Raw genomic sequence first — 18,979 nt, 5'->3', positions numbered from 1 at the left:
GATTGCTACCAGTGTCACGTGCAGGTGGGTTTAGAAATAGTAAGATAGTGCAGATCAACTCGTGGCTGAAGACATGTTGAAGGAGGGAGGGCTTCAGATTTATAGATAATATTTATAAGATTTATAGATAATTGGGCAATTTTCCAGGGAAGGTGGAACCTGTTCCGCCGGGACGATTTACATCTGAACTGGAGAGGAACAAATATTCTTGCAGGTAGGTTTTCTAGGGAGGCTCCAGTGGATTTAAGCTAGATCAGATGGGGGGAGGGGAACCGGCGTTTGGGAAAAGATGTACGGGAGAAGCGAAAATAAGAAGACAGTAACGTTCTTTGTACTGTTAGAGATAAACAGAGCGGAAGAAGTGGGGAATTTCTTAAATGCATTTATATTAATGCTAGGAGCATTGTAAGAAAGGTGGATGAGAGAGCATGGAATTATACCTGGAAATATGATGTTGTAGCTATTAGTGAAACATGGTTGCAGGAGGGGTTTGATTGGGAACTAAATATTCCTGGATTTCGTTGCTTCAGGTGTGATAGAATCGGAGGGACAAGGCGGTGGGGGAGGTGTTGCGTTGCTTGTCAGAGAAAATATTACAGCAGTGCTCCGATGGGATAGATGAGAGGGTCGTCTAGGGAGGCTATTTAGATGGAATTGAGGAATGGGAAAGGTCTAGTAACACTTATAGGGGTGCATTATAGACCACCTAATGGGGAGCGAGAATCGGAGGAGCAAATTTGCAAGAGGTAGCAGATATTTGTAGTAGGCACAGGGCGGTGATTGTCGGAGATCTTAATTTTCCACACATAGACCGGGTTGGAGTTTCTAAAAAGTACGCAGGATAGTTTTTTTTTTTGCAGCAATACATAGAGATACCGACTAGTGAAGGGGCAGTGTTGGATCTCCTGTGAGGGAATGAAATAGGTCCGGTGACGGAGGTATGTATTGGGGAGAACTTCGTGTCCAGTGATCACAATACCATTAGTTTCAATATAATAATGGAGAAGGATAGGAATAGACCCAGGGTTGAGATCCTTGATTGGAGAAAGGCCAACTTTGAGGAGACGAGAAAGGATTTAAAAGGAGTGGACTGGGACAATTTGTTTTGTGGGAAGGATGTAAAAGAAAACTGGAGGTCTTTTAAAGTTGAAATTTTGAGGGTACAGAATCCTTATGTTCCTGTTTGGTTAAAAGGAAAGGTTAAAATTTGAGAGAGACATGGTTTCAAGGCATATTAGAAGTTTGTTTAGTAAAAAGAGAGATATCTACAATTAACATCAGCAGCATGGAGTAAGTGAGGTGTTCGAGGATTATAAAGAATGTAAGAAGAATCCTATGAAAGAGATTAGAAAAGCTAAAAGAAGATACGAGGTTGCTTTGGCAAATAAGGTGAAAATAAATCCAAAGGGTTTCTACAGTTATATTAATAACAACAGGATAGTGAGGTATAACATTGGTCCCTTAGAGAATCAGAGTGGGCAGCTATGTGAGGAGCCGAAAGAGATGGGATATATTTTGAAAAAAATATTTTCTTCGTATTCACTGAGGAGCAGGATATTGAATTGTATAAAGGAAACAAGTAGGAAAGTTATGGAAACTATAATTATTAAAGAGGAGGAAGTACTGGTGCTTTTAAGGAATATAAAAGTGGATAAATCTCCAGATCCTGACAGGATAATCCCTAGCACCTTGAGGGAAGTTAGTGTAGAAATAGCAGGGGCTCTGACAGAAATATTTCAAATGTCATTAGAAACGGAGACGGTGCCAGAGGATTGGCGTATTGCTCATGTGGTTCCATTGTTTAAGAAGGGTTTTAAGAGTAAACCTTGCAATTACAGTCCTGTCAGTTTGACGTCAGTGGTGGGTAAATTAAAGGAAAATATTATTAGAGATGCTATATATAATTATTTGGATAGACAGTGCTGATTAGGAACAGTCAACATGGATTTGTGCGTGGATGGTCAAGTTTGACAAACTACCTGAATTTTTGAAGAGGTTACGAGGAAAGTTGACCAGGGTAAAACAGCGGATGTTGACTATATGGACCAGTGAGACTTGTAACATGGTTCCGAACGGAAGGGTAGTTAGGAAGGTTCAATCGTTAGGTATTAATATTGAAGTAGTAAAATGGATTCAACCGTGGCTGGATGGGAGATATCAGAGAGTAGCTGTGGATAATGGTTTGTCAGGTTGGAGGCAGGTGAATACTGGTGTGCCACAGTGGTCTGTATTGGGTCCAAAGTTGTTTGTCATATACATTAATGATCTGGATGATGGGGTGATAAATTGTACCAGTAAGTATGCAGATGATACAAAGGTCGGTGGCGTTGTGGATAATGAAGTAGGTTTTCAAAGCTTTCAGAGAGATTTAGGCCAGTTAGAAGCGTAGGCTGAACGATGGCAGATGGAGTTTAATGCTGATAAGTGTGAGGTGCTACATTTTGGTAGGAATAATCCAAATAGGACATACATATTAAATGGTAGAGCATTGAAGAATTCAGCAGAACAGAGTGATCTAGGAATAATAATGAATTGTTCCCTTAAGGTGGAATCTCATGTGGATAGGGTGTTGAAGAAAGCTTTTTGTATGCTGGCCTTTATAAATCAGAGCATTGAATATAGGAGTTTGGATGTAATGTTAAAATTGTACAAGTCATTGGTAAGGCCGAATTTGGAGTATTGTGTACAGTTGCGGTCACCGAATTATAGGAATTATATCAACAAAGTAGAGAGAGTGCAGAGAACATTTACTAGAATGTTACCTAGGATTCAGCACCTAAGTTACAGGGAAAGGTTGAACAAGTTAGGTCTTTATTCTTTGGAGCGTAGAAGGTTGAGGGAGAACTTGATAGAGGCATTTAAAATTAAGAGTGAGATAGATAGAGTTGACGTGGATAAGCTTTTTTTTCCGTCGAGATTAGGGGGATTCGAACAAGAGAACATGAGTTAAGATTTAGGGGGCAAAAGCTTGAGGGTAACAGGAGGAGGAATTTCTTTACTCAGAGAGTGGTAGCTGACTGGAACGAGCTTCCAGTCGAAGTGGTAGATGCTGGTTCGGTATTGTCATTTAAAGTAAAATTAGATAGGTATATGGACAGGAAAGGATTGGAGGGTTACGGGCTGAGCGCCGTTTAGGTGAGATTAAGCGTTCGGCACGGACTAGAAAGGCCGGGATGGCCTGTTTCCGTGCTGTAATTGTTATATGGTTATATATTTATAAATTATGAACCACTGAGGTAAGACTCACTGGTCTATAATTTCCTGGTCTTCCACTGCTCCCTTTCAAGAGTAACAGAACGATATCGGGAAAGGTCACGGGTATGCTGGCGAATTATTTTAATTTATAAATATTGCCTTGACTCTGTGTCTGGGTTTAATTTAATATCGGCAATTTACAAACTATTTGTGAAGGGACTGATCTGAGAGATGAGAGAGAGAGAAACATCTCTGCGCGAACTTAGGAGTACAATTACTGTCTACATGCTGTTCTTATTAGCAGTCTGTGATGCACATTAACACAGTGAGGTATTCCAGAACACAAGTCATTCTGCAGATGCTAGAAGTTTCAAGTAACACAAAGACACACTGAATACTGACAGAACTTAACAGGTCAGGAAGCATCCATGGTGAGGAATAAACAGTTGACGTTTCAGATCATGACCACAAGGAATAGAATGTAATGTGGCAAAATCTAGAATTTCTGTCCCCTCATTTCCAGTCCCAATGAATGACCTTGGCCCGAAATATCAATTGCTTATTCTCCTCCATGGATGCTGCCTGACCCGCTGAGTTCCTCCAACATTTTGTGAAATATCCCAGAGATTTGCCAAGGAAGGGATTGAATAGGCAGGCAGAGCACCAGAATCTGACCAGAGCAAAGCAGTTCTAATGGGCAGTACGAAGATAGTTATGTCCAATGGTCTCTGTATTCTTAGGAATAAGCAGTGTCCTTTCCAGAGTCGACGTTTATTCTCGGGGACAAGAAAGATCTTCTTTCAGCAGATGTAACTATACATCCCAACACCCCACAATCCACACCCCACCAACCACACATTCCGGGACCGCGCCCATTGCCCCAGATACTTCAGAATATGTTTTGTGACCTGCTGCGCACCATCTTCAGCTACCAGAGAGAAAGTTACTGCCCGATATGGTGTCAGGCCTCAGTAATTTCCTTAATCCTCCCCATTTTCCTTCACAGGTCCGAGTTCAGTGATCACCGAGCTCTTGGCAAGCTGGAACGATTTCCAGCTGCTGCAGCTGACGAACTTCTACGGGGACAGGCTGGAGCAGGCGATGGAAGGAGGGGTGCACGAAGTGAGCCAGGCGTTAACGGTCGAGAATCAGTTCAGCGGAGAGGAACATCGGGTGAGTGGAAGGGAGAATGGGTTTGACTTCTCGCGCATCACGTGTCGGAAATCTGTCTCATCGCATATGAAATTAGATAAAAGAACAGCGAGGACATAAATACTGTTCATACAACCTCAAACATGTGAATCTGAACCAGTGATAGAAAAGGGTGAAAAGGGTGACGGCCCAGTGTGATCCCGTTACAGAGCACATCATTTACTTCTTATTCTCTGTGTGATGTCAGTCCCCAATATGTTCACCGTTACTCTTCACAGAAAATCACTGATCTCGCTGATAAGGGAGAGCGGGCGGACAGTTCTAAACTCCTCCTGAGCCTGGTGATGGAGAAAGGCTCCCGCGCCCGGAGGGTGATGTGGGAAACCTTTGTCAAAATGCGGAATGCAGTCCCAAAGTTCGACAAAATACTGAAGGAAATACAGGGATATGGTGAGATGATATCAGAGATTAATTTAAATTTGGATTGAAACACAGAACACTTAACAATTTTACACATTATTCCCTCAATTTCTTCAAATTCATACAGGCTGTGATCCCTCCCATCGATCAAACCCCGCTCAAGATTTACTTAAGGTTCTCAGTGAGCTGAAAGGTAAGTGAACATGCATCGAACATTGAAGGGTTATACACTGGAATAGGCCATTAGGCAAATAATATTGTACCGAATCAGCTAAGATGTAAATCAAATGCACTCAAACTCTAGTCTTTCCTTCCTGCACCATGTCCATGTGCCTCCATCTTCCTTCCATCCATAGGCCTGTCCAAACGTCTCTTGAAAACTTCAAAGAATTAGCAGGCAGTGCTTTCCAGGCATCTATGACACTGATTAAAAAAAAACTATCCCTCACATCCCCCTTCATTTATATACTCTCTCACGTTCAATGAATTCCCTCTGGTAATAGACATTTCAACCGTGACAAACCGATTTTCTCTATCCACTCGATCTATTCCTCTCATAATCTTGTAAACCTGTGTCAGAGCCCCCCTCGTCCTCCGATGATCCAGAGAAAACAAGCTAATTTTATCCAGCCTCTCATGATAGCACATGCCCTCTAAACCAGGCAGAATCCCGGTGAACTTCTTCTGCTCCCTCTCTAAAGCCTCAACATCCCTCCGGTAGTGGGGTGATCAGAACGGTACGCAGTGGCCCAGATGAGGCTGAGGCGGAGTTCATCAAGTTGAAACTTGGCCTCTGTTTCCACCAACAGTTGTAATTTGCGTCGGGCGGTTCAGTTTTTGAGCCCCAAGGATCTGACCAGGTAAATATTGGAACTGAGACAGAGAACACAGTGAGACACAGGGAAACGTGTTTGCTAGAGGGAGAGTTTTCAAAGGACATTTTGTGGAAAGAGGCAGAGAGCTGGCGAGTTTGAGGAAAGTGGTCACACCGCTCTGGGGCCTGCAACTGCAGATCCCCACCGGAGTGAGTGGAGAAGGGGCGATCTGGAGAATGGAAAATAAACTTATATTTCTTCACAGCAAATAGTGAAAACCTTCCCTTGCCAGGCACTGCCCCTCCTGAACAGCCTCACCCTGAACCATTTTCCAAACTCCCCCAGTTCCCGCAAATTATATTTTCTCAGAGTTGGGCGTCCACTGAAGTTCCAGTCACAGAATAGTAATAATAGCATCACTTTAATTAGAAAAGCAGGGAACATCCCAACTGGTCTGTTCAACCACAGAGCAGTAGATGAACCCGCTGTGTTCACATCTACACTCCCTAGTGCAAACACTGCTACAGTGTTAGAGAGGGTGAGACTGGGGGACAGATTCCACAGCTCAGTACACAGAAGCTGAAATTCCTGTCTGCCGGTGTTGTGTGATGGACACTGTGGAAGGATGAGAGATGGGAATTAGGACAGGGAAACCGAGGGTTGTGGATTGTGGCAAAGAAGGTGCAGAGGACTGAAAACAATCATAATTAATATTGAGATTATGTAAATTCTGAACGTCTGTATAAGAAGCTCACTGCATCCGTAAATACAATGTGTCGGTGAAAGTGGAGCCCGAGGATTGGATCAAGAGATTGTGAGGCTTCATAATCACAGAAGGAGTTGGATCACAGAACGCTACATTTAACAGAAGAGAGGGTTCTTTGACTCCTGATGAAGGGCTTCAGCCCGAAACGTCGTCACTACCTTCTCCCATGGATGCTGTCTGGCCCGCTGAGTTCTGTCAGCATGTTGTGTTTTTATTTATTTCCAGCATCTGCAGATTCACTCGTGTTGTATTTCAACAAACATCGTTTTCCCACGCTCCCCATCTCGCCGAAATCTGTTGAATGGAGAACCCACACATTCTCAGCAGGGTCCTGACACACAGGGAGATCCCACACACCCCTGACAGGATCCTGACACACTGTCAGACACCCACACCGTAACAGGGTTTTGACACACTTTCAAACCCCACACACTGCTGACAGGGTCCTGACACTCTCTGAGACCCCGCTGTCAGATTGCTGACACACTGTGAGACAGCACACACTCCCTCCAGGATTCTGACACATTGCGTTTGCACTTGCCTTCCTTACCACAGACTCAACCTGTAAATTAATCTTCCGAGAGTCCTACACGAGGCTGCACCTCTTGTGTTTGAACCTTCTCCACATTTTGATAAATGTCGGCTCTGTTGTTCTTTTTTTACCAAAAATGCATTATCATATATTTTACAGCACTGTATTCTATCTGCCAATTTTTTCCCTTTCTTCCAATTTTATCTTGGTAGGCAGCCTCTTGTATGGCACTTTATCAAACGTCTTTTCAAAATCCAAGTAAATGAAATCCATGGCCTCTTTTTTTCCCACCTTTCTTGCTAATTCCTATAACAACTCTTAACTCTTAACAGATTTTTCAGGCAAGATTTCCCTTGGCAAGGTTTCACATTGACTTTGACTTATTTTATCATTAGGCTCCAAGTACCTCATCCTTAATAAGAGCCTCCAACACTTGGCCAATCACTGAGGTTAATCTAACCAGAATATAATTTCCTTTCTATAGCCTTGATCACTTATTACAGCTGTTTTTAAGTTGCCTTGTTAAATTTTAAAAGCTTGCCAATCACCCGACTTTTACTCACTTTTGCTAGCATATGCCCTTCCCCAGCCTTTTAGCAGTCCTTAACATCCTTTGTTAGCCACGGTTGTCTACCCTTGCCATTTGAGAACTTATTCCTCTGTGGGACATACATATCCTGCGCCCTGTGAACTATTCCCAGAAACTCCCGCCGTCTCTGCTCCGCGCAAGTATCCTTCTTCAATCCTCCGCTGCAAGCTCCTCTCTCATGTCTCTGTAATTCCATTGCTATACAGATACAAGTCAGCTATGCTTCTCGGTCTCAAATTGCACTATGAATTCAATCATATTATGATCACTGCTTCCTCAGGGTTCCTTCACGTTAAGCTTCCTAATAGCATCTGGCTAATTACACAGTACCAACTCGAAGACAGACTTTCCAGAGCAGTGTCAATCACTAGCTGCTCTAAAGCCATCTCGTAGGCGTGCAACAAATTACCTCTCTTGTCATCCAATACCAACCTGAGTTTCACAATCCTCTTGCATATTTAAGACCCCATTGCAATTTTGTCATTACCCTATAGCATGCCTTTCCAGTGTGGATAATATTTGAAGGCCGATTTAAGTCTCCATTAATATTTTCTTAACTATTGCAACTTCTTAACAACAACTATAAAATCAACATTCTCCGACCCTATAATACTTCTTTCTAAAGACTTAATTCTATCACTTACCAACAGAGCCCTTATAAGCCTTCCTGCCGGCCCTTTCGATCGAAAGTATAGCTTTTGACGTTAAGCTCCCAACTGTCGTCTTCTTTCACCTACGACTCAGTAATGCCTTTCATCTCATACCGACCGATTTCTAATTGTGCAACAAGTTCATCCACCTTATACTGAATGCTACGTACATTTATATACTGCACCTTCCATTCTGCATCCTTTGTCCTTTTGAAATTTGCAACGTTGATACAATTTCATTCTTTGCTCTGACTGCATTTGTAGCCAGTCATGCGATTGTCCTTCCTTCCATTCATGTTACACCTATCAGCTACTTGTAAAGCTGATGGCTGATCCCCAGCTCTATCATTCTGGTTCCAATCCCCCTGCCATATCAGTTTATACTGCTTCAATAGCTTCAGTAAATCTGCCTTCAAGAATATTGACACTCCCGGAATTTAAGTGCAACACGTCCCTTTTGTCCCGATTATTCAGAAATCTGATTCCCTCCTTCCAGCTCCAATTCTTCAGACATGCATACCTCACTGTTTACCTGTCCTTACTGTCGGGTGGCACAGGTAGGAATTAGGAGATTACTACACTTGCAGTCCTACCTATCAGCTTCCTTCCTTTGTAACTCCGTGTATTTTTTCAGCACCCTAAACACTGTGAGACCCCCACACACCTCTGGCAGGGTCTTGACTGTCTTCGTGACCCAACACACCCCTGAATTGATCCGGACACACCATGAGACCCCCACACCCCTAGTACGGTCCTGAGACACTGTGAGACCCCACACATCCTGACAGGGTCCTAAGACACTATTAGACCACACATACCTGGCTGGTTCCGAACACTCTTGCGACCACACAAACCCCCGGCAGGTTCCTGAGATCACACACATCCCTAGTAGGGTACTGAGTCAGTGTGAGATCCCACATACAACCGACAGCGTCCTGACACACTATGAGACACCACACACCCCTGGCAGGGTCCTGACATATTGTGATCCTGCACACTCCTGAAAGGCTCTGCAATCTCAGTGAATTCCTGTACACACTTGGCATGTTTCCGACATCCTTATATAAATCTGTTCTCATCTGTAGTTTAGCTGCAACTAACTGTCCCTACACCTCATCCAGACCATGTATTACATTGACATCTGCCTTCTCCTAATTCAGGTCCTCAATTCAGGGCATCGCCATTCCTTTCCATAACAGAGACACAATGCTCTCCACCGCCACTCCAAGCACTTGTCCAGATACATTATCTCCTGCCTAGTAGATACAGGTTATTCTAATAAAACTTATTGTAAGGCCGGCAATGGCAGGAAAACTAACATGATGGAATTGTTTGGTCTGAACTAGTTAGTTCAGCGGAAAGAGCTGTGGGTTAGGTAGTGGGATTTTGAGTGTTTATCAGCACATGGAAGTGTGATGTTAGAACCATAGAAACATAGAACATTACAGCACATTGGCCCTTCTTGGTTGTACCGAACCATTTCTCTGCCTAGTCCCACTGACCTGCACCTAGACCATCTCGCTTCATACCCCTCTCATCCATGTACCTGTCCAAGCTTTTCTTAAATGTTAAAAGTGAGCCCAAATTTACCACTTTAACTGGTAGCTCATTCCACACTCCTAACACTCTCTGTGTGAAGAAGCCCCCTCCCCATGTTCCCTTTAAACTTTTCCCCCTTCACTCTTAACCCATGTCCTCTGGTTTTATTCCCTAGCTTTCAGTGGAAAAAGCCCGCTTGCATTCACTCTATCTGTACCCATCATAATTTCATACACCTCTGTCAAATCTCCCTTCATTCGTCTACGCTCCAGGAAATAAAGTCCTAACCTATTGATCCTTTCTCTTTAACTCAGTTTCACACGTCCCAGCAACATCCTTGTAAACCTTCTCTGTATTCCTTCAACCTTAGTAATATCCTTCCTGTATTTTGCTGATCGTAACCGCACACAGTGCTCCAAGTTCGGCCTCACTAATGCCTTACACAACTTCACCATAACATTGCAACTCTTATACTCAATACTTTGATTTATAAAGTCCAACGTTCCAAAAGCTCTCTTTATGACCCAATCTACCTGAGACGACACTTTTAGTGAACTTTGTATCTGTATTCCCACATCTCTCTGTTCTACTGCACTACTCAGTGCCCGACCATTTACCTTGTATGTTCCACTATGATTTGTCCCTCCAAAGTGCCTTGCCTGACACTCGTCTGTATTAAACTCCAATTGCCGTTTCTCAGCCCATCTTTCTAGCTGGTCGAAATCCCACTGTAGGCTTCGAAAACCTTCCTCACTGTCCACTACACCTCCAATCTTTGTATCATCAGCAAAATTGCTGATCCAATTTACATTATCATATAGATCATTGATATAGATGATAAGTCACAATGGACCCAGTACTGATCCCTGTGGCATACCACTAGTCACAGGCCTCCACGCAGAGAAGCAATCCTCCTCTACCACATTCTGGCATCTCGCATTAAGCCAAGGTGTAATCCAATTTACTACCTCTCCATGTACTCCTACCGACTGAATCTTCCTAACTAACCTCCCATGCGGGACCTTGTCAAAGGCTTTACTGAAGCCCATGTAGACAACATCCACTGCCTTCCCTTCATCCACATTCCTTGTGAACTCCTCGAAAAACTCGAATAGATTTGGTAGGCATGACCTAACATGTTGAATCTCCCTTATAAGCTCCTGCCTATGCAAATACTCCTTCCAATAATTTACCTACTACCGACCGCAAATTTACCGGTTTATAATTTCCCGGTTTAATTTTAGAACCTTTTTTAAACAACGGAACAACATGAGCTATCCTCCAATCCACCGGCACATCACCCATAGATACTGACGTTTTTAAATATATCTGCCATGGCCCCAGCAATTTCAACAGGTAGATAGGTTCGTAAAAAGAGCTTTAGGCACATTGGCCTTTATAAATCAACGTATTAAGTATAAGAGTTGGAATGTTATGGTGAGGTTGTATAAGGCATCGGTGAGGCCGAATCTGCAGTATTGTGTGCAGTTTTGGTAGTAAAATTTGTTGATCTTATTTGATTGAGAGAGACGGAATTGGCAGCCCAATTTTCTAGAGTTCTGATATTTCAGATTTGAGGGCGAGGTTAAAGTGATTGGGGAGCATTATTTACTGATCTTGGAAATTTGGCAGCTGCACTGAGAGGAAATTCTGGCGAGTTCAAGCACTAAGGCAATATGGGGAGTGCTCAAGGTTAAGGCAGATGCGATCATCCCCAGTAGAGATACCAGCTGCAATATGGCCTCTTCATTAGTTCAGATATTACACACATTATTCCCAGAACACATCCCACCATCGGAGATGATTCCTGAAATACACTTGCAGTAAGGAAAGACGGGACAGAATATGCTGGGTCATCAGCAACACATGGAATGTTAAAATTACCTTCTGCAGTAAACTAGCTGCTATTGCATCTTTCCAGAATTTACCTGCATATCAAATCCTCTATCTCTACTGGGGATGATCGCATCTGTCTTAACCTTGAGCACTCCCCATATTGCCTGGGAGAGCCGTTGGGAGCAGTGAACACAAATTCTGTTGTAATATGGCTGTGAATACGGACAGGTCTGCAGCTAAATTGAGGAAGGCAGAGTTTAATGTGCCATCAGTCTGGCACTAAAACGTTATTGGCAGAGGTTCGCATTCCCGTGCTGTTCTATGTTCCATGCAGGTCCTGGAGCAGCTGAAAACCTGAACCACCTGCTAACGAAACTTCCCGGTCTCAGTTGCTTTCTGCAGCACCCGATTTGAAATCGCCGTGGTCTCCAAACTTGTATTTAAAGTCATAGACCATAGAAACACAGAAAAAATAGTAACATAGTAAAGCCAGAGCACAATACAAGCACTTCGACCCACACATTTGCGCGGAACATGCCCGCACCTTAGAAATTACTCGGCTTACCCATAGCTCTCCATCTTTCTAAGCTCCATGTACTATCTGAAAGTATTTTAAAGGACCCTATCGTATCAGCCTCCACCACCGTTGCCGGCAGCTCATTCCTTGCACTCACCACTCTCTGAGTAAAATAAAAACTTAACCCTGACATCTCCTCTGTACCGACTCCCCAGCACCTTCAACCTGTGTCCTTTTGTGGCAACCATTTCTGCCCTGGGGAAAAAGCCTCTGACTATCCACACGATCAATGCCTCTCATCATCTTACACACCTCTATCAGGTCACCTCTCATCCTCCGCTATCCAAATTGTGTAGTCGGCTCAACTATTTTCTGGAAGAACTCAGTGAGCTGATCAGCATCTGTGATGATGGGGGGGGGGATTGTTTGCTTTTTAATGTCAAAATGCTGACTGTCTCAATCTCCTGAAAAGACAATGACATTTTCTCCCCCCCCATCACATCCCACACAGTGGACATACTGATCAAAGACAGTACTTCTTGAATCAATGACGGGGAGAGGGGAGGGATAGCTGTGATTCCCGATCTGCTCCTTTGTTTGAATACCCACTACACTCTTCTCTATCTCCATACGCCACGTCAATACTGGACTTTCAAAGTTCTTCCACAGGAACAATGACATCTCTGGCATTAATGGGAGGATGTCCAGTACCGGACAGTTGGGGGTCAGTAAACTACCAGGGAAATACTCACCTTCACAGCACAGTTAATATGAAAATGTGATGATCTGGTTTTTATCTGGACTAAGTCACTCTGTCCAGTCGGCAGTCTGTTAATTGAATTTACTTTACTGCACGAACATCCATTGATGAATCCAATTAATGCAATAGCTTTGAGCTAACACTTATGTGCTTAAATACTGAGTTCTGAGTTGAGGCATCTAACAGTTTGTCCACTGTCTGTTCCCATGGAAGATGTTCAACAGAAACACAAGGAGACTCTGCGGGCACAAACTGAAACACTGAGAGTGAACACGATCCTGATGAGGGAGAAGGTGAAGGTTTTCCAGCTGGTTGATCGATACGCTGAGCTCACGGTCATTTCTACTGTTGGAAATCGGAGACTGGTGGAACATGAGCTGCTGGCAAGAGGCAGAGACCATGAGGACTGCACAGAAAAATTCCGGTTCGATCAGTTGTTCCAGAGCAGCTTTTCCAGGAGTAAATCAAAATCTGGGATTTCGGCAGCAGTAGCCGGAGTCGCTGGGATCGGGAAAACAACAATGGTACAAAAGATTGTTTATGACTGGGCCACAGGGAAAATATACAAACAATTCAAGTTCGTCTTCAGTTTTAAATTCCGGTATTTAAACTCTATCAACTGTCGAATAAACCTGAGGGAATTGATTCTTGATCAGTATCCTTACTTCCGGAATATCCTGAGGGAGGTCTTGAAGAACCCAGAGGGATTGCTGTTTATATTCGATGGTTTGGATGAATTCAATGACATAATTGGTTTTGCTGACTGTCAGAGAGATACAGATCCTCAGCACACATGCATAGATCCTGAATCCTGGTGTAAGGTGTCTGATATTGTGGTCGGTTTAATCCAGCACAGGCTGCTCCCAGGGTGTTCGGTGCTGGTGACAACACGCCCCACTACGTTACAATTATTGAAAAAGTCGGAGATAAATCTCTGTGCTGAAATCCTGGGATTTGTTGGTGAGGAACAGGAGAAATATTTCCACAGGCATTTTGAAGATCAGACGGTGGCAGAAGCTGTCTTCAAACACGTGAAGCAGAACGAGATCCTGTACACCATGAGCTACAACCCCTCCTACTGCTGGATCCTCGCTCTGGCACTGGGCCCCTTCTTCACACAAACAGTCAGGGACCCGCAACAAGTTCCCAAGACCATCACCCAACTGTACTCTTACTATATTTACAACATCCTGAGAAATCACGGCCGTGAGATTGAGAACCCCCGTGATGTGTTACTCAGGGTTGGTCAGATGGCCTTCAGAGGAGTGTTCGAGAGGAAAATTGTGTTTACAGATGGGGATTTGATCAACTACAAACTGCAGCCTTCCCAGTTCCTGTCCGGGTTCCTCATAGAGCTTTTGGAAAGAGAGGATTATGACCGGAGCGTGGTGTACACATTCCCACACCTCACCATCCAAGAGTTTGTAGCTGCAGTCGCACAATTCCTGAATCCACATCCCGGGGATATCTTGAAATTCCTCACTGAAGCCCACAACACGACAGATGGGCGGTTTGAGTTATTTCTCCGTTTTGTTGCTGGTCTCTCCTCCCCAATGACCGTTGCGGGCCTGGAGGAGTTTCTGGGTCCATTTCCTCATCAAACAACCTGCCGGGTTATTGACTGGGTGAAGGAGGAGGTTAAACGCCAGAGTGGAAACACATGGAGTGAAGCTGGTAAAAGGAGTTTCCTGAACACATTGCACTACCTGTTTGAGTCTCAGAATCGTGGACTGGCTCAGGCCGCACTGGGATCTGTGGAAACACTTTCATTCAGTGGAATGACACTGACCCCGATTGACTGCGCGGTCCTGTCTCAGGTCATCGGACTCTGTGATACAATAAAACACCTCGACCTGGGGAACTGCCACATTCAGTGTGAAGGAATACAGCGGCTGGGACCCGGGCTGCACAAGTGCCAGGATTTGAGGTAACTTGATTTATCTTTTACTCTGATCTGTGAAACTGTTCCATAGGGATTTGGGTAAAACTGTAGTAAATCAGATTGAGAAGAATTGTGACAAATGCCCAGGGTATCGGTCAGTAATTCCCCAAGGACGGGAGGGTTCTGTGGTTCCTTGTGAAGGGATGTTGGAGACTTCATCAGATCAGTGAACAACGGCCATTGGTTTAATGGGAGTAAATCACAGGAATGTCCGTGTTTCTCGCTGCCTGTGACACGTCCATTGACAATGTTCCTTCTCACTGTTACTGACACCCAGACCGATACTGACTGCAGCAGGTGGGTCAGAGATTCACACCACCTTCCAGGTGAGAGACAAGAGACCGTCATCACACTGTCCCAGTGAGAAAGAAAGAAATAACATTGTGAGATTTTCCACCCCTGCCCACAACCATAGGCGTATCACCTGTCCCGATTGTGGGCTTCATTGAAAACCCACACCGCCTGTGCCATGTCTTTAGGCCATCCCCTCGTCTGCCAGATTCTTTTTTTCCCATTGATATCCTCCTGTGGGACCGCTCATCCCCATCCCATTTTCTCATGGGGATCTCTCTGCTCCCCATTTCCCATACATTCTGTGCCATCTCTCCTTCTTCCTTCTACACCCCATTCCACTTCCTCCTGCAGATTCTTTCTGCCTATCCCTTTTTCTCAGGTGGGTCTCACTGACACTTTCCCATTCACAAATCTTCCTCACTGTGGCACTCTCTCCCACTTTTGACCCGGGCTCCTTCCACACCTTTTCACGTCTGGAACACTTTTCTATCATTCAGAGTATGAGACAGAATATGTGGAGTTTGCAGGGTCACATTGACTGACTAAATTACTGACATTCGGTGAATCCCCTTGAGCTGGGCAGTGACGGACATTGACAGTGATGGGAACTCTGATCAGTGATTTTCTGGAGGGTTTAATGTTTCCTGAAATATCCGAGTGAGAGAAATTCCCTCAGACCCACGGTTTGAATCACTTTGTTCATCATTTTTTCTGTTTGTGCTTAGCCTTGGTCACAATAAGCTGGGAGATTCAGGAGTGAAACTGGTGTCTGCGGCTCTGAAGAACCCGGGGTGTGAAATACAGAAACTACGGTAAGTACTGGACTGTGGGAGATAGTGTTTACAGTCACTGGGTGTCTGACACTGAACATTAATGTGATCAGTAATTGTGTCACTGATAAACATTGGGGATTTGTACCGTCTCCTGTTTCTCTGCGCCCACCCTCACTCTCTCTCATCTCCAAGTTGACCCGTGTCGGTCTCACAGATTCGGGTGCCGTGTATCTCGCCTCCGCTCTCAGTACAAACCGATCACTGGCAGAGCTGAACCTGAGTGATAATATATTGGGAGATTCAGGAGTGAAACTGGTGTCTGTGGCTCTGAAGAAGTGGAAGGGTAAAATACAGAAACTGGAGTAAGTACCATATTGTGGGAGATTGTGTTTACAGTCACTAGATGTCTGACACTGAACATTAATGTGATCAGAAACTGTGTTACTGATAAACACTGGGGATTTGTACCGTCTCCTGTGTACTTGCGCGTTACCCCCTGTCTTGTATTTGCAGGTTGATTGACGTCGGTCTCACAGATTCTGGTGCCGAGGACCTCGCCTCCGCTCTCAGTACAAACTCATCACTGACGGTACTGGATCTGAGTGATAATATACTGGGAGATTCAGGGGTGAAACTGGTGTCTGCGGCTCTGAGGAAGTCAGAGTGTAAAATACAGAAACTGTGGTAAGTACCAGACTGTGGGAGATTGTGTTTACAGTCACTGGCTATCTGACACTGAACATTAATGTGATCAGTAATTGTGTTACAGATAAACACTGGGGATTTGTACCGTCTCCTGTCTCTCTGTGTCCTTCACTCTCACTTTCTCTCATCTCCAGTTTGTGCCGTGTCTGTCTCACAAGCGCTGGTGTCGACCACCTTGTCTTCGCGTTCAGTACAAACCCATCACTGACGGGGCTGTACTTAAGTTACAATTTTCTCACAGACCAATCTGTGACTGCTCTTCGCCGCCTCATACAGACCCTCCCGAATCTGCAGCGGATCGAGTGAGTGTTTGTGTGAATGTTCAATTGATAAAATATTAGCGGATCCGCGGGTATTCTGGTGATAGTTGTCTGTGCGTGTCGTTGAAACATTAACCCCGGTCCCCTGTTACTGACACTATTGTGTAATCTGTTTATTTCATCTTTATTCTCCCACCCATCTGTTTCAGGCTGATTGTGAATAAGTTCAGTGAGACCGGGAGGAAGGAACTGAGTTCTTTGGATGAAACCAGACCCGGTCTGAGAGTATCCGTGTGAACATTCGCGCCCACGGAATTGGGACATTTTTTGCCGAATTTCCCCGTACTCCCTTTTAAGAGCTGCCTTCCCTATTTAATAACCAATGTTTCCAACGGACCACGCTCCAGCCGAGTGTCCTGTGACGTCACAAGAGGTCTGGCGTAATTACGTGTCCTGCCCAGCGGCGCTGCTATCTCCTGGTGACTGGTTTCGGGAGCTCCTCCAAGTGAAGCGCCAGGGACTTACACAGTCTGGGACCTCAGTGTTCCTGGGATGGATTATCCAGGGAGAGAATCCTTATGCTCACTTCGGGCTGAAAACGGTACATTCCACAGTGTAGCCGATATAATGATGTTAAATTGACAAATCCCTCGGCAGTGACCCTGGATCTGCAGCGATCTCGGACACCTCCGTGAAGTGTGATTTTATACTCATCGGTCCCCCGACCAGAATGACGGTGAGAAACGGGACTGATTATTCAACCGGTCACTCGTTGTCGCCGGTCAGTCAATTATGTGTGACTGACAGGGAGGTTGCAGCCCCTCTTTGAGTATCTGATGGGACTACTGCTTAGGTTCTGGCAGCATCTTAGCTCGGCGCTCCTCATATACGGACACCCAGTACACAACGGGGTGGGACCCTAGGAGGAGCTCCTGGTGCGCTTGCTCCTGTGCCTGGCAGTGATACTCATTTACCGATCTCGCAGTCAGAAAATGGAGGATTCTACCTGATCTGCCTGCTTGCCCCTCTTCCGACGATACGTTCGTGACCGGCTGTCTTTGGACAGGGAGTATCCGATCGCAATAGGTACATTGGGGGATCATCGGGAGCGGTGGCCCGCAGGCATCTGACTGTTTAATGGACGGTAGTAATCATATTTTAATCTGAGTGTACTCCCTGTCTTCTGTATACGTTGCGCAAATAAACTTTTATAGTTTTGTTTAAAAAAATAATGAGCAACATATATTCATGGAGGTCAGACGTTGTTGAATTTACATTTGCCACGATGCAATCATTAAACCGATGTAAATTCCTTTCTTGGTGTCGGTCTTGAGTTTTATTCGAGGAGAGAAACGGGTCTGAGGTTACTGCTGCTCCGCGGAACAGTGCAAAGAAACAGTGGTCCATAGTGCCTCAAACTGCAGGCTGAGGTAGGTCGGTCTCACAGTCTGGTGCCCAGGAACTCGGTCGCTGCCCAGATCCGCGCACCCTTCTCGCTCTCGCAGACAAAACGACAAAAGCCCATATATTGTATTAAATCTGACCTGCGTCCACAAAGGCCCCGAACAGGAGAGGCATGGACAATAGAGCAGCGGTGAAGCTCCCAACGCACCTTCCCATCACACACTCCCAGGGTCAAACTCTCTCTGCCTCTTGCCACAGCACAATCACGTGATCAAAACAATGTAAAGCTCTCTCCATACCGCCCATGACACTCTCCCGTGGTCAGACACAGAAAGACGTTTCGTACACACAGTCCCATCAGATAATCTTGGGATCTGACACAGACTGAAGCTGCCCACGCATCGTCCCATCACACGCACACAGGGACAGACACAAAGGGAGGCTCCCGCCAAACCTGCCTGTCATACAATCTCAGGGTCAGACACAGAGTCAGTATCGCTCAACAGCGACCGACCGCATACTCACGGGTTCATATAGAGACTGAAGGTCCATCCAGACCGTCCCATCACACCCTCCCGGAGTCAAACAGAGTACAGCTCCCTCCACACCGTCTCATCACACAATCCCAGGATCAGACAAAGACTGAACCTCCCTCCACACCATCCCATCACACAATCTCGGGGTGTACTCGCCTTTCACCGGTGGGTTACTCCAAGCGGAGACTGATGGGACGAGCCCCCGCTACGCGCTCGCTCTCTCTCTCTCTCTCTCTCTCTCTCTCTCTCTCTCTCTCTCTCTCTCTCTCTCTCTCTCTCTCTCTCTCTCTCTCT

General features: G+C 45.1%; 1 protein-coding gene across 4 annotated transcripts in view; it reads left to right on the top strand.

Annotated features, from left to right (window-relative positions):
- LOC132388054 (NACHT, LRR and PYD domains-containing protein 3-like) overlaps nucleotides 1-18,058 on the top strand; it is a 49,453-nt gene extending 31,395 nt beyond the window's left edge. For all 4 annotated transcript variants that reach the window (XM_059960413.1, XM_059960412.1, XM_059960411.1 and 1 more), the window contains 8 exons: nucleotides 4,202-4,368; nucleotides 4,626-4,797; nucleotides 4,895-4,960; nucleotides 12,985-14,698; nucleotides 15,733-15,819; nucleotides 16,294-16,464; nucleotides 16,620-16,787; nucleotides 16,955-18,058. In XM_059960413.1, coding sequence (XP_059816396.1) covers nucleotides 4,202-4,368; nucleotides 4,626-4,797; nucleotides 4,895-4,960; nucleotides 12,985-14,698; nucleotides 15,733-15,819; nucleotides 16,294-16,464; nucleotides 16,620-16,787; nucleotides 16,955-17,042 — 2,633 coding nt within the window. In that variant the 3' untranslated portion in view covers nucleotides 17,043-18,058. The remainder of the gene's footprint in view (nucleotides 1-4,201; nucleotides 4,369-4,625; nucleotides 4,798-4,894; nucleotides 4,961-12,984; nucleotides 14,699-15,732; nucleotides 15,820-16,293; nucleotides 16,465-16,619; nucleotides 16,788-16,954) is intronic.
- Nucleotides 18,059-18,979: the final 921 nt, after the last annotated feature.

The sequence above is a fragment of the Hypanus sabinus genome, unplaced genomic scaffold (genome assembly GCF_030144855.1).
Source record: "Hypanus sabinus isolate sHypSab1 unplaced genomic scaffold, sHypSab1.hap1 scaffold_259, whole genome shotgun sequence".
In the NCBI taxonomy this organism is placed as follows: Eukaryota; Metazoa; Chordata; class Chondrichthyes; order Myliobatiformes; family Dasyatidae; genus Hypanus; species Hypanus sabinus.
Note: the sequence above shows the minus strand (reverse complement) of the source record. Positions and strands in the feature narration are given on the sequence as shown.